The 13,897-nt window shown below is 69.8% G+C and overlaps 2 protein-coding genes and 2 non-coding genes across 4 annotated transcripts in view; all 4 read right to left on the bottom strand.

Annotated features, from left to right (window-relative positions):
* Positions 1-670: 670 nt before the first annotated feature.
* TBRG4 (transforming growth factor beta regulator 4) lies at positions 671-8,367 on the bottom strand. Its single transcript, XM_063164616.1, has 10 exons — positions 8,023-8,367; positions 6,539-6,853; positions 6,156-6,327; positions 5,363-5,520; positions 4,481-4,591; positions 4,050-4,194; positions 3,178-3,435; positions 2,573-2,684; positions 2,020-2,134; positions 671-1,029 (listed from the first exon to the last, which is right to left on the bottom strand). Exons 1-10 carry the CDS (start codon positions 8,365-8,367, stop codon positions 904-906), a joined length of 1,857 nt encoding a protein of 618 aa, XP_063020686.1. The 3' UTR covers positions 671-903.
* Positions 2,778-2,911, bottom strand: LOC134431112 (small nucleolar RNA SNORA5). The gene has a single exon (XR_010030940.1). It is a non-coding gene; the product is annotated as a small nucleolar RNA SNORA5 (small nucleolar RNA).
* LOC134431106 (small nucleolar RNA SNORA5) lies at positions 3,583-3,716 on the bottom strand. Its single transcript, XR_010030939.1, has one exon. It is a non-coding gene; the product is annotated as a small nucleolar RNA SNORA5 (small nucleolar RNA).
* Positions 8,368-9,574: 1,207 nt separating the features above from the next.
* The window catches only part of LOC134428950 (SCO-spondin-like), a 32,695-nt gene continuing 28,372 nt past the window's right edge, over positions 9,575-13,897 (bottom strand). The window contains 13 exon segments of the mRNA XM_063176025.1: positions 9,575-9,597; positions 10,024-10,174; positions 10,349-10,479; positions 10,551-10,611; positions 10,687-10,782; positions 10,871-11,223; positions 11,621-11,739; positions 12,010-12,132; positions 12,603-12,744; positions 12,845-12,958; positions 13,045-13,209; positions 13,334-13,383; positions 13,460-13,615. Of these exon segments, the coding sequence (XP_063032095.1) occupies positions 9,575-9,597; positions 10,024-10,174; positions 10,349-10,479; positions 10,551-10,611; positions 10,687-10,782; positions 10,871-11,223; positions 11,621-11,739; positions 12,010-12,132; positions 12,603-12,744; positions 12,845-12,958; positions 13,045-13,209; positions 13,334-13,383; positions 13,460-13,615 (1,684 nt within the window).

Here is a 13,897-nt window from a genome sequence, read left to right as displayed (position 1 = left end):
CAGCCCCAATGTCACCTGGCCCCAGTGTCACCCCACCCTGGTATCAGCTATTCCCAGTGTCACCCAGACCTAATGTCACCTGGTCCCTGCTATCACCCATTCCCAATGCCACCCATTCCCAGTGTCACCCAGCCCCAATGTCACCTGGTCCCAGTGTCACCCCACCCTGATGTCACCATTCCCAATGTCACCCATTCCCAATGTCACCTGTCCCTGCCATCACCCAGCTCCAATGTCACCCAGCTCCACTGCCACCCGCCCAGTGCCACCCCACCCTGGTGTCACCATTCCCAATGTCACCCAGCCCCAGTGTCACCTGACCCCAATATCACCCAGCCCCAATGTCACTCAACCCCAATGCCAACCACCATGGATGTCACTTGGCTTCCATGTCACCTGGCATCAGTGTCACCGAGCCCCAGTGTCACCCAGCCCCAATGTCACCTGGCCATGATGCCAACCAGCCCCTACGTCACCCAGCCTGGATGTCACCTGGTCCCAACAACACCTGGCACAGATGGCAACCATCCCCAATGTCATGTGCCTCCAATGCCACCCATCCCCACTGTCCCCAAAGTCCCCTGTGACACCCATCCCCAATATGTTGTCCCAAATGACACCTGTCCCCAGTGCCACCCACCCTCAATGCCAGCTGTCCCCTGTGCCACCATCCCTGCACAGTTCTGTGTTTATTTGAGCCGTTGGTGACACGGAGCAGCAGTCACACAGTGACACAGGGACACGGGGACCTCACTGTGGGGTCCCACTTGGGCGCGGTGACCTGGTGAGGTGGCCACCTCGCCGTGGTGACGTGGCCACCTGGGCTCAGGCACGGGGCCACCTGGGCACGGTGACCTTCTCACATTGGCACAGGGACAGGGCCAGCCGATAGGGCGAGGCGGGCTAGGTGGCCGTGTCCCCTTGCGTGTCCCCTGCCGTGTCACTGGCCAGGGCCTTGGCCACCTTGTCCTTCAGGTAGGCCACGCGCTGCCGCTCCAGCTTCAGCTCCAGGAACTCGTAGTGTGGCACCTGCAGGGAGGGGACAGCAGGGCTGTGACAGCAGCCGGGGGGTCCCAGCCGTGTCCCCTCCTGTCCTGCCCTGGCTGTGCCACGGGAGGGTCCCAGTGCCCACCCTGGGAGGTGCCACCACCCCCAGGTGTGACGGTGCCAACGGGAGCAGGGGCTGGCAGTGACCCCGGGGGTGGCACGTGGCTGTCACACCCCCCGGGCTATAATTACCCGCAGGGGTTAATCCTGGATGACCCCACAGGATCAGCTGTCTGTGTCACCTCCCTGTCACCCCCGTCCCCCCCAGCCCCTGGCAGGTGGCCCGGGGGGATCACGGTGGCTCATCCCTGCTGAGCCCCGGGCCGGGGCAGCTGGCAGCCCCCAGGGGGTGACACAGCCTCCGTGCCAACGGTGCCAGCTGCGCCCAGGTGTGCCGGGGGGACAATGGCACCCGGCCGGTGGCACCAGGGTGGCCACGGGGACTGTCCCCTGGGCTGGGCACAGGTGAGGGCACACCTGAGTCCTGGGGACCCCTCACAGCGTGGGGGTGGGCTCTGCTCCCGAGGGGGAGCTCCAGGTGGCATTTGGGGAATACCTGGAGGGTATTTGGGGAATACCTGGGGAACGTTTTGGGAATATTTTGGGAACATTTTGGGGCTATTTTGGGAATATTTCTCCTGAGAAGGGCTGGCAGGGTCCAAGTGCCAGGTGGATGTGTCACCCGGTGCCAGGCCCAGCGGTGACACTGGCAGTGCTGGGCACACACAGGGGCTGTCAGGGACCCGGGGGGGGGTTCCCAGCCCTGGGGTGGGTGTTACAGGGTGTTGCTGGGTGTTGTTGCAGGATGTTACAGGGTGTTGCTGGGTGTTCAGGGTGTTGCTGGGTGTTGTTGCTGGGTGTTGTGCTCCTGGGTGTTGCTGCGTGTTGTTTCTCGGTGTTCAGGGTGTTCCTGGGTGTTGCAGGGTGTTGTTTCTCGGTGCTGCAGGCTGTTGCTGTGTGTGCCATGCTCACCTCGGCCAGCAGGAAGCCGGCAGCTCGGAGGTGCCTTCGGGCCATGGAGCCCCGGCCCAGCAGCTCCCGGCCCCGAGAGCTGAACTGCGGCAGCTCCCAGCGCAGCACGGCCACCCTGGGGACAGGGACAGGGACGGACACTGAGCACGGGCACCCCAGGGACAGGGACAGGGACGGACACTGAGCACGGGCACCCCAGGGACAGGGACAGGGACGGACACTGAGCATGGGCACCCCAGGGACAGGGACAGGGACGGACACTGAGCACGGGCACCCCAGGGACAGGGACAGCCGTGAGCACGGGCACCCCAAGCCCACAGAGATGGCCCTGCGGTGCCCGAGCTGTGCCCCTGCCATCACCTCCTGTCCCCTTGCAGTCCCATGTCCCCTCCCTGTCCCCCTCCTGCCACCTCTTCTCCCCCACTGACCCTTTCTATTCCCCCTCCTCATCCCCTCCCTGTTCCCCTCCTCTTCCTCCCCTTGTCTCCCTGTCCCCTCCTGTCCCTCCCCTCCTCTGCTGTCCCCCTCCTGTCCCCCTCCTGTCCCCTCGCACCTCCTGGCCCCTGGTGGCAGTGGCTTTGTCCCCTCAGAGTGGGACAGGTGGGGAGCACTGTAGTCCCTCACGGGCAGAGGTTTGTTGTCACTGTCCAGCACCGCCTCGGCATCTGCAGGGACAGAGGGGACAGGGACTCAGAGCCACCCAGGGGGACAGTGTGTCCCTGGGGAGGGACAGGGGACTCAGAGCCACCCCAGAGGGGCAGTGTCCGTGTGGATGCACCTCCCCAGGTCCCATGGCAGGGGACAGGGGACACGTGGAGCACGGGGCTTGCTGTGGCAGCCGGTGGCCGGTCCCCGACACTGAGGGACAGGGACCGAATTTGACTGGGCTGCAGAGGGTGGCAGGGGTGTGACAGGGAAAGGTGACAAGGCTGGAGGGCGACAGGGCTGAGGGGGGACACAGGAAGGTAATGGGGGGACAGGGCTGGGGGCACTGGGGTCACAGGGGTGGGGGTGACAGGGCCAGGGGTGCCCAGGGTGGGCGCCAGGGCCTGGGGTGGCACTGGCAGGTGCCCAGGCGGGTGGCAGAGATGAAAGGCGGCACTGGCAGGTGCCCAGGCGGGTGCCGGCCCCAGGGGTGGCACTGACGGTGGCACTCACCGATGTCCCAGCCGTACACGGTGCTCACGTTGCACCGGATGAGGTCGGGGCCCCCCAGTGCCCCCGGCAGCGCCTCCCGCAGCCACCGCTGCAGCGGGGTGGCCTTGTCCTTGTCCTTGTCCCTGTCCTTGTCCCCGTGCCCCCCCAGCAGCTCGGGGGGCAGGAAGGGCCCCTCGTAGCCTGGCACCTCCAGCCTGGCCGTGGCGTTGATGTGCAGCAGCTTCAGCCACGAGCTCTGTGCCCGCGGGGAGCTGTCACCTGTGGGACACGTGGGGACACGCTCGGGTGGCACCCGGGGACACAGGAACGGCCCCCAGGTGCCCTGCAGCCATGGAGGGTGACACAGGCTGTCCCCCAGGTGCCCCGCGGCCCCAGAGAAGCCCCCCAGCCCTGGCACCCCAGACCCCATGTCTCCAGTGGCACTGACCCCCCGGGTCCCACGGGAGGGGACACGGGGCTCGTGGGCACGGAGGTCACTGTGGCAGCCGGTGGCCGGTCCCCGCCATGGGGGGACAGGGACCGAATTTGACTGGGCTGCAGAGGGTGCCAGCACACCTGGGGACAGGTGACGCTGTGGGACAGGACAGGTCACCCTGAGGGACAGGTGACGCTGTGGGACAAGTAACACTGTGGGACAGATGACCCTGAGGGACAGGTGACGCTGTGGGACAGGACAGGTCACCCTGAGGGACAGGTGACCCTGTGGGACAAGTAACACTGTGGGACAGATGACCCTGAGGGACAGGTGACCCCCAGCCCTGTCCAACCCCTGGCTCCCAGCCCAGGCTGTGCCCAGCCCCCTGTGCCCAGCCCCCCATGCCTAGCCCCCCGTGCCCAGCCCTCTGTGCCCACCTCCCCTGCCCCTGGCTCACCTCTCAGCCGTGCCTGGAACTCGGGGCACAGCACCTGGCACAGGTGGGCTGCCCGGGGCTGCTGCAGCACGCACAGGGACCACACCACGTCTGCCAGCAGGTGCACGTCCAGCTGCTGCTCCTGGCCCTGCAGCCGCTCGTGGATCTGCAGGGGACACACAGAGCCCAGCTCAGCCACACAGCTGTGCCCGTGCCACCCTGGCACCCATCCAACAGCCCCTCTGCCATGGGAACGTGCCAGGGGAACACCTGTGCTCTGCGACAGGTGACAGCTTGGGGAGGAGGATCCAGGGCCTCTCCCAGTGCCCAGAGAGGGAGCTGGGGGGCATTTGGGACACCTGGAGTGCCAGGACATGGGAAAAGGGGAGTTTGGGAGGCTCTGGGGGGAAATCTGGGGTCCCTCCCCACCCAAACCAGCCCCGGGACATCACCATGGAGAAGAACTCCTCGCTGGAGCTGGGCTGGAAGTTGAGGCGGGCGAAGGAGACGAGGATCCCGCAGAGCTGGGTGATGGTCAGGCTCTGAGAGTTATCCATGCAGTACTGCGGGGAAAATGGGAATGTGGGGCTGGGTGAGGGTCAGGGAAACAGGAATGTGGGGCTGGGAAATGGGAATGTGGGGCTGGGAAATGGGAATGTGGGGCTGGGTGATGGTGATGGTCAGGCTCTGGGAGTTATCCAGGCAGTACTGCAGGGAAAATGGGAATGTGGGGCTGGGAAATGGGAATGTGGGGCTGGGTGAGGGTCAGGGAAAATGGGAATGTGGGGCTGGGAAATGGGAATGTGGGGCTGGGAAATGGGAATGTGGGGCTGGGTGATGGTGATGGTCAGGCTCTGAGAGTTATCCAGGCAGTACTGCGGGGAAAATGGGAATGTGGGGCTGGGTGATGGACGGGAAAAACGGGAATGTGGGGCTGGGTGAGGGTCAGGGAAACAGGAATGTGGGGCTGGGAAATGGGAATGTGGGGCTGGGTGATGGTCAGGGAAAATGGGAATGTGGGGCTGGGAAATGGGAATGTGGGGCTGGGAAACAGGAATGTGGGGCTGGGTGATAGTGATGGTCAGGCTCTGAGTGTTATCCAGGCAGTACTGCGGGGAAAATGGGAATGCGGGGCTGGGTGATGGACGGGAAAAACGGGAATGTGGGGCTGGGTGAGGGTCAGGGAAACGGGAATGTGGGGCTGTCCAGAACAGGGACAGGAGGGACACGTCCCCCTTGTCCCCAGGCCCAGGTGAGGTTCCCCCTGTCCCAGGTAAGATCCCCCCCGTCCCCCCAGGCCCAGATAAGGTCCCCCCCTGCCCCCCAGGGCTCACCTGGGCCATGGCCTCGGCCAGGGGCCGGCTGAGCCAGCGCAGGCTGCCGAAGGAGCGGGCACAGCGCAGCACCTGCGCCGGGCTCAGGCTGCCCAGCTGGGGCTGCAGCTCCAGGGCCAGGCGGTGCAGCACCTGCGGCTGCTGGAAACTCAGCTTGCCTGGGACAGGGGGCACAGCTCAGCTCAGGGGGCTCCGAGCGCCCCTGTCCTGTGCCCCCCGTGCCACAGGTGACAGATGGGGACGGCCACCTGGAGAGGAGAGGCTCCAGGGACACCTGAGAGCCCTCCCAGCGCCTGAAGGGGCTGCAGGTGAGCTGGGCAGGGACACCCAGAGTGATGGAATGGCCTCACGCTGAGCTCCCAGGGGTTTGGGACACCTGGAGTGACAGGACACCTGGAATGGCCTCCTCCGTGACCCTGGGCTGACCCACAGTGCCCAGCCCCTGCTCCCACCCAGCACTGGGGTAACCCGCTGGGAACAGCTGCTCGGGCCCACCTGGCTGGCACAGGACAGGTTTGGGCCCCCAGTGCTCACCTGGATTCCCCCACCCACTGCCAGCCCAGCAACTCCCAGCCCTGAGACAGTGACACCAAAGCAGTATTGTCCCCAGCCCCGCAGGTGTCCCTGTCACCCGGCCCAGCAATTCCCAGCCCTGGGACAGTGACACCAAACCAGGATTTGTCCCCAGGCCCCGCAGGTGTCCCTGTCGCCCGGCCCAGCAATTCCCAGCGCCAGGACAGTGACACAGGACCAGGACTGTCCCCAGCCCCCCTGCAGCGTCCCTGTCACTCACTGAAGGCGAAGAGCAGGTCGGTGAGCACGGGCAGGGGCAGCTCAGCAGGTTTCTGCAGCAGGTGGTAGCTCAGGGCCCGCAGCAGGGGCACGCAGCGGCGCTGCTGCAGCGCCAGGGCCAGCGCCACGCGGCGCAGCTCGTCGGGGTCAAACTGCTCTGCCAGCTCCAGGGCCTGGGGACAGGTGGGACAGGTGAGACAGCAGAGACAGGACAGGTGAGACAGGACAGATGGGACAGGGACAGGTGAGACAGGTCACAGGTGGGAGAGGGGAGACAGAGGACAGGTGGCCCCGCTGACCCCAGGTGACACCCCCAGCCCAGGCTGAGGCCCGGCTGCCCCCCAGTGCCACCCCCCGTGCCAGCCCCAGGCGCGCAGGCCCCACCTTGTCCTCCAGGCGCTCCATGAGGGCGGGGGACAGGTGTCCCACCTTGGCCATGAGCGTCACCACGGCGCGCGCGCCCTCGAGCTCGGTCCAGCGCAGCTCCAGCTTGCGCAGCACCTCGGGCAGCAGCGGCCCCGGGGCGCCCTGCCCCGCCAGCTGCTCCGCCAGCTGCACCAGCCGGCGCAGGGGCAGGCGCCGCAGCCGCCACAGCACCTCCTGCTCCACCGAGCGCACCTGGCGCCCGCCCCGCGCCAGCCCCAGCGCCGGCAGCACCCGCAGCAGCTGCAGCAGCGACGAGTTCCACACCTGGGAGATCTGCGGGGAATGGGGACACGTGAGGGACAGGGGACAGGAGGCGTGTTCCACACCTGGGAGATCTGTGGGGACACGGGGACAGGTGAGGGACAGGGGACAGGTGAGGGACAGGGGGACAGGAGGCGTGTTCCACACCTGGAGATCTGCGGGGACACGGGGACAGGTGAGGGACAGGGGACAGGCGTGTGACATGGGGACACCAGGCGTGTTTCACACTTGGGAGATCTGCGGGCACAGGGACAGGGGAACATGAGTGACATAGGAACAACAGGCGTGTTCCACACCTGGGAGATCTGCAGGGACATGGGGACAGATGAGGGACATGGGGACAGGCGTGTGACATGGGCACAGGAGGCATGTTCCACACCTGAGAGATCTGCAGGGACAGGGACAGGGGGACAGGTGAGTGACATGGGGACAGTAGGCATGTTCCACACCTGTGAGATCTGCGGGCACAGGAACAGGGGAACATGAGTGACATAGGGACAACAGGCGTGTTCCACACCTGGGAGATCTGTGGGGACATGGGGACAGGCGAGGGACACGGGGACACCAGCCCTGTTCCTCACCTGCCAGATTTGAGGAGACAGGGGACATGGGGACAGGTGTGACACAGGGACACCAGCCCTGTTCCACACCTGTGAGATCTGCAGGGGATGGGGACATGGGACAGGTGTGAGACAGGGACACCAGGTGTGTTCCACACCTGGGAGATCTGCACATGACACAGAGACAGGTGTGACACAGGGACAACAGCCATGTTCCACACCTGAGAGATCTGCCACAGGGAGAGCAGATGTGGGGCAGATGTGACACAGGGACAGTCAGTGTGAACTTGGGACACCGCTCCTCTACCTGTGCCACCTCCCAGGCGTGCCCTGAACCCGCTGGAGGGGCCTGGGCACTGCCACCCTGTGCCCCAGGTGTGCCCTGAGTGCTCAGGTGCAGAGCAGAGCACAGCAGCCCTGTCCCCAGCAGCACATCCAGGTGTGTCCCCCAGCAGTCCCTCCCATCCGTGTCCCCACACCCCCAGCCCTGTCCGTGTCCCACCTGTGCATCCAGTGTCCCCGGGAGCTGCTGGAAGCGCGGGTCCCCAGCACTCCCATCCCTGTCCCCAGCACTCCCATCCCTGTCCCCAGCAGTCCCTCCCAGCCCTGTCCCTGTCCCACCTGTGCATCGAGCGTCCCCAGGAGCTGCTGGAAGCGCGGGTCCCCGCGCAGGCTCTCGGTGTCCAGGCGCTGCTCGGTGCTCAGCCGCGCCAGCCGCGCCAGGGCCAGCGCCGCCAGGTTGCTGCTGAGGGCGGCGCCGCGGCCCAGCTGCAGCAGCTCCTGCGCGCTGCCCGCCGCCCGGATCAGCTCCCGCAGCTGCTGCTCCTCGCCCTCGGGCCGGGCCCGCGCCCGCGGCTCCTCGGCGGCCCGGGCCGGTCCGGTGCGCAGGGCGGGCCCCGCGCCGGGCCCCGGCAGCGCCGGCAGCAGCAGCCGCTGGCAGCAGCGGCGAACCAGGTGCGCGGCCATGGGCGCGGCTCGGCGGCACCGGGCGCGGCTCGGCGGCACCGGGCGCGGCTCAGCGCCGCATCCCGGGACTCTGCGCGGGACCGAGCGTTGGGGGGGCGGCCCGCACCGGGACATTGTCCCGCCGTGCCGGAGCTCCCCCCCGGTGCCGGTGCCGGTCTCACCCCGGCCCATGCTCTCCAGCCCGGCTCCGCTCCCGGCCTCCCCCCGCTCCATCCCTGGGTTCCGGTTCCCCCCGGTGCCTCCCCGGGCCCGCTTCCCCGGCCCCGTCAGTGTTCCCACAGTCCCGATCCCAACGCCGGTCCCGGTCCCAACCCCGATCTCGGTCCCGGTCCCGTCCCACTCCTGATCCTAATCCTGTTCCCGTTCCCAATCCCATTCCTGATCCCGTTCCCATTCCCGGTCCCGTTCCCATTCCCAATCCAGTTCCCGTTCCTGATCCCGATCCAATCCCCGATCCCGCTCCCGTTCCCATTCCCGCTCCCGTTCCCATTCTCAATCCAGTTCCCGTTCCTGATCCCGATCCAATCCCCGTTCCCGATCCGTTTCCCATCCCCGTTCCCGCTCCCGGCCCTCTCTGACCTCTCCCGCCCGGGCCCCGCGCACGGGCCGCCACCGAGGCGCGTGGTTATGACGTCACCGCGCCGCGGCCGCTCGCCATTGGCCGCTGGTTGCGCCATCACGCGGCGGCGGCGCCTTCTCCGTGACGGGGCGAGAGCGCGGCCGCCATTGGCGCCGGGGCACCCAAGGGGGAACCCCAGAGTGTCCTCGCAGTGTCCCCACAGTGTCCCCGGAGTGCACCCCAGAGTGTCCCTGAGACTGTCCCTGAGACTGTCCCCAGAGTGTCCATCCCGCGGTGTCCCCGCATCCCGGAGGGGCCCGGACCCACCTCTCTGTGGGGCGCCCTCGTGTGGTAGCGGGGGAAACTGCAGCCCCCGCCGCCCCCGAGACCCCCAGTGCTCTCCTGAGACCCCCAGTTCATCCCAGTGCCCCCTCCAGTCCCCCCGTTCATCTCAGTTCATCCCAGTGCCTCCCCCCAGAGACCCCCAGTACATCCCAGTGCCCTCCAGTGTCCCCCCCCAGTTCCCCCAGTGCCCCGGGTGAGGTTATCTGTTAACGATTAATTATCGATTATCGATCGTTTATTGGTATCCAAAAGGGTCTCCTCGATGCCGACACGGGGGCCGGAGGGGCGGTGTCCGGGGGTCTCTCAGCGCCGGCTGAAGTCCCCACCTGCGGGACAGGAGGCTCCGGCTGTCCCCGATTCCCCCCCCGCAGCCCCCCGGGACCCCCGGGACAGCCCCTTCTCCACTCGCAGCGCTCTGGGCAGTGCGGGAGCCGCGTGTGCCCCCAGAACCCCTCAGGATCCCCCCAGCTCCGGAGCCCCCTCAGGATCCCCGCACAGCCCGGCAGGATCCCTCGAGTCCCGGAGCCCGCAGGTTCCCCGGTCCCGCATCTCGGCAGGATCTCCCCGCTCTGCCTGGACCCCTGAGCCCCGACAGGATCCCCCCGGCAGGATCCACCCCAGCCCCCGGAGCCCCGCAGGATCTCCCCGCACCCCAGAGACCCTCAGGATCCCCCCAGTCCCCAGAGCCCCCGCAGGATCCCCCAGAGCCCGGCAGGATCCCCCCAATTCCCCCAATTCCCCCGTTCCCGCACCCCGGCAGGGCTCGCAGCGGCACTCGGCGATGCGGGGCAGCAGCGCGGGCCGGGGGCGGCCCCGGGGGCACGGCAGCAGCAGCGCCCGCACGGGCCGGGCGGGGTCCAGCCGGTAACTGCAGCACTCGCACAGCGACCGCACGTACGGCTCCTGCGGACACCGGGTCACGGCGGGGACGGGCCGGGAGCACCGGGGCACCGGGGAGAGCCAGACACGCAGGGACAGACAGCCCCGGTCACCCCGAACACCCCCGGAGAGCCCCGGGCCGGGCAGAGGCGGCTCGGGGCAGCAGGCGGGGCCGGGGTCCCCCCGCGCCCCCCGTACCTGCGCGCTGACGGCGGTGCGGGAGCGGCACGCCCCGGCGCAGTAGGTGACGCGGACGCCCCGCAGGACACACGCGCCCTTGGCGACGGTCCGGAGCGCCGTGAGGAGCCGGCACGGCCCGGGGGGCTCCTCTGCACCGGGGGGGACACGGCGTGAGCGGGGGCGCTGCCGGGGCCGCCCCTCCCCGGGCGCGGGGTCTCACCTGGCCACTCGTCCCGGCACACGGGGCAGCAGCTCCCGGGCTCCCGCACCGGCTCCGCGCCCTGCGGGGACCCCCAGGCTCAGCCCCGGGCCCCCAGAGCTCCCCCAGAGCCCCCCGAGCCCCCCGAGCCCCGCACCTCGGGGCAGGTGAGCGCGGGGCAGGAGCTGCCGCAGGTGACGCGTCCCTCGGAGCAGCGACAGGTCCCGCACGGCTCCCGCCACTCGCTGCCGGCCTGCGGGGGGGGGCCGGGACCCCAACATTGCTCAGGGACCCCCGGACGCGGGTCAGGGACCCCCGCCCGCGCCCCCAGCCCCGCTCACCGCTCGCAGCGCCCCTCGGTACCGGCAGCCGCAGCCGCCCGCGCTCACGCACTGCCCGGAGCCGTTCCGGTACCGCCCGGGGGCGCAGGCGCAGCGCGGGGGCGGCGAGGCGGTCCCGAGGGTCCCGGGCGTGCCGGGGGTGCCGGGGGTCGTGGGGACCCCGGGGGCGCTGGAGCTGTCTGGAGTCACGGGGGTCCCGGGGGTCGCGGGGGATCCGGAGGTTCCGGGGGTCGCGGGGGTCCCCCCGCAGGTCCCGGGGGGCTCCGCAAGGTCCCGGCAGCTGCGCTCGCACGCGGGGCCGGGGTCCAGCCACACCTCGCCCGGGGGGCAGCTTGGGGCCACCGGGAACGGCACTGCGAACGGGAACGGGAATCACACCGGGAACGGGAACTGGAATCACGCCGGGAACGGGAACGGCACCGGGAATGGGAACGGGAATCACACTGGGAATGGCACCGCGAACGGCACCGGGAATGGCACCGAGATCAGCACCGGGAATGGGAACGGGAACTGCACCGGGAAATGGAATGGCACCGGGAACGGCACCAGGAACCGCACCGGGAACCGCAGCGAAAATCACCCCGGGAATGGCACCGGGAACGGCACCGGCACCGCCCTGACCTCTCCCTCCTTCCATTGCCCCGGCCCTCCCTCCCTCCCTCCATCCCTCCGTTCCCCTCTCCCGTTCTCCTCTCCCGTTCCCTCCTTTTCCCCGCTTCCCCCCCGTGTCCCCGGTGTCCCCGCTCTCACCGGGGCACGCCTGGGGGTTACACGCCGCCGTCTCCTCGCCGGGGCTCTCCCCGCACGGCGGCCCCGGCCCGGGGCCCTCCCGGCACTGCCGCTGCCGCCTCCGGGTGCCGCCGCCGCAGCTGCGGGAGCAGCGGGACCAGGGGGACCAGGGGGACACGGCGGGCTCGGGAGAGAGGGGGAGCGGGGCCGGCAGAGGGGGCGAGGGCGACAGCGGGGACACGGGGGACCAAGGGGACACGGGGGACACGGGGGACACGGGGGACACGGAGGACACGGAGGACACGGGGGACCAAGGGGACACAGGGGACATGGAGGACATGGGGGACGTGGGGGACATGGGGGACATGGGGGACACGGGGGACACGGGGGACATGGGGGACACGGAGGACCCGGGGGACATGGGGGACACAGGGGACACGGAGGACACGGAGGACATGGTGCTGGCGGGAGTCGCGGGCTCCGGGGAGGGACACGGCAGCGCTGGGCAGGTCAGGGTCCCGTTCTCGCAGGTGCTGCACCGGGGGTGACACGCGTGTCACCGTCACCGCGCGTGGGGCCCTGCCGTGTGGCACCGCCAAGGTGCCCGTTCCGCCAGCACTGTGCCCGTTCGTCCCTGTCCCCCGTGCCAGCCCCACCGTCACCGTGCCCGTCCCATTGTCACTGTGCCCGTCCCACCCTGTCCCCCGTGCTTGTCCCACTCTGTCCCCTGGGCCCGCCCTACTGTCACCGTGCCTGCGCCACCGTCACCGTGCCCGTCCCATTGTCACCGTGCCCGTCCCACCCTGTCCCCCGTGCCTCTCCCACTCTGTCCCCCGTGTCCGTCCCACCGTCACCGTGCCCGTCCCACCCTGTCCCCCGTGCCTGTCCCATTGCCACCGTGCCCGTCCCACTCTGTCCCCCGTGTCCCTCCCATTGTCACCGTGCCCGTCCCACCCTGTCCCCCGTGCCCGTCCCGCCGTGCCCGCCCCTCGGTGTCACGCACCAGTCGTGGCACCCGACGCGGGTCACGGTGCCCGGGGCCACCTCGCGGCTCCCGCTGTCCCCGCCGGGGGTCCCGCAGCGGCAGCGGCTCAGGGGGACGCAGTGCCCGTCCTGCAGCAGCTGCCCGGGGGGGCACCGGCACCCTGCGGGCGGGGGGCGCCGTGGGGACACGGTGGGGGCTCGGGGACGCCCTGGGGACACGGCGGGTGCCCGGGGCCAGCCCGGTGCGGGGCCGGGCCGTACCTGTCTCGCACGGTCCCTGCAGACACTGCACCGGCGCCCAGGTGTCCGCGCAGCTCCGGGGGCAGCGCCCGGCGCAGGGGCTGCGGCCGCGGCCCCCCCCGCCGCACCGGGGCTCTGCGGGGGCGCCCGGGGTTACCGGGGCTTTCAGGGGGCGCAGGGAGGGAGGGGGTACCGGGGGCTCCCGGCGTTCCCGGCATTACCGGGGCAGGCGCTGGAGCCGCAGCTCTCGCTCTGGGTGCGGACCCCCGCGCACGCCCGCCCGGGGGGCTCGGGGTGCCGGGGGTGCCGGTGGCGCAGGCGGGACCCCCCCGCGCAGGGGTCGCTGCAGGGTCCCCAGGGCCCCCAGGGGCTCCAGTCACACGGCTCTGGGGGGCACGGGGGGCACCGGGGTCACCGGGATCCCCCAATGCCCCGTGAGGTCCCCGTGCCCTCCCCAGGACCCCCCAGTCCCCCTGAGACCCCCCCAGGACCCGGCAATCCCCCCCATACCGGCGGCGCACGGCGTGTCCCCGCAGTCGGGTCCCTCGGGGGTGCAGGTGCTGCGGGAAGGGCGGGCACAGGCGGTGGGCGGGGGTCTCTCCGAGCCCCCCGAGCCCCCCGGCGCCCCGCACTCACCAGAGCCGGCACGGGCCGGGGCTCCAGCGCTCGCCCAGCGCCCGCTCGCCCCCCGCCCAGGGGCACAGCGGCGGGCACGGCGCCTCCTCGCAGCCCCGCGCCTGCTCCTGGGGGGCTCCACACGGCGCCCCCCCGCCCTCGGGGGGAATGGGGGTCCTGGGGGGTCACACGGGGCATTGGGGGGCACCGGAGCCCCCCCAGCGTCACGTCACCCCCGTGTCCTCCCCCCAGCGCCACGTGTGTCCCCAAGGTGAGGTGGCGCCCCCGAGGTGCCCCCCAAGTTCATGACCCCCCCCAGCAGACACCGCATTCATTCCCTCCCAAGTTCTGTGTCCCCACAGTTCCGTGTGTCCCCCCCCGGGTGTCCCCAAGGTGCCGTGTCCCCCCCACAACCCCCGTGTCACAACGCAGCCCGTGTGTCCCCCCCGGACTGTCCCA

Source organism: Melospiza melodia, chromosome 1 (genome assembly GCF_035770615.1).
Source record: "Melospiza melodia melodia isolate bMelMel2 chromosome 1, bMelMel2.pri, whole genome shotgun sequence".
NCBI classification, from domain to species: Eukaryota; Metazoa; Chordata; class Aves; order Passeriformes; family Passerellidae; genus Melospiza; species Melospiza melodia.
Note: the sequence above shows the minus strand (reverse complement) of the source record. Positions and strands in the feature narration are given on the sequence as shown.

Bases quoted from the DNA above. Each gene is read 5' to 3' on its own strand.
- TBRG4 (XM_063164616.1), bottom strand. From the start codon at position 8,367: ATGGCCGCGCACCTGGTTCGCCGCTGCTGCCAGCGGCTGCTGCTGCCG. The intron at 6,854-8,022 runs GTGGGACAGGGA...CATTCCCCGCAG, and splicing joins TGGGGACGCTCGATGCACAG to ATCTCCCAGGTGTGGAACTC. The intron at 4,592-5,362 runs GTGAGCCCTGGG...TTTTCCCCGCAG, and splicing joins TGGCCGAGGCCATGGCCCAG to TACTGCATGGATAACTCTCA.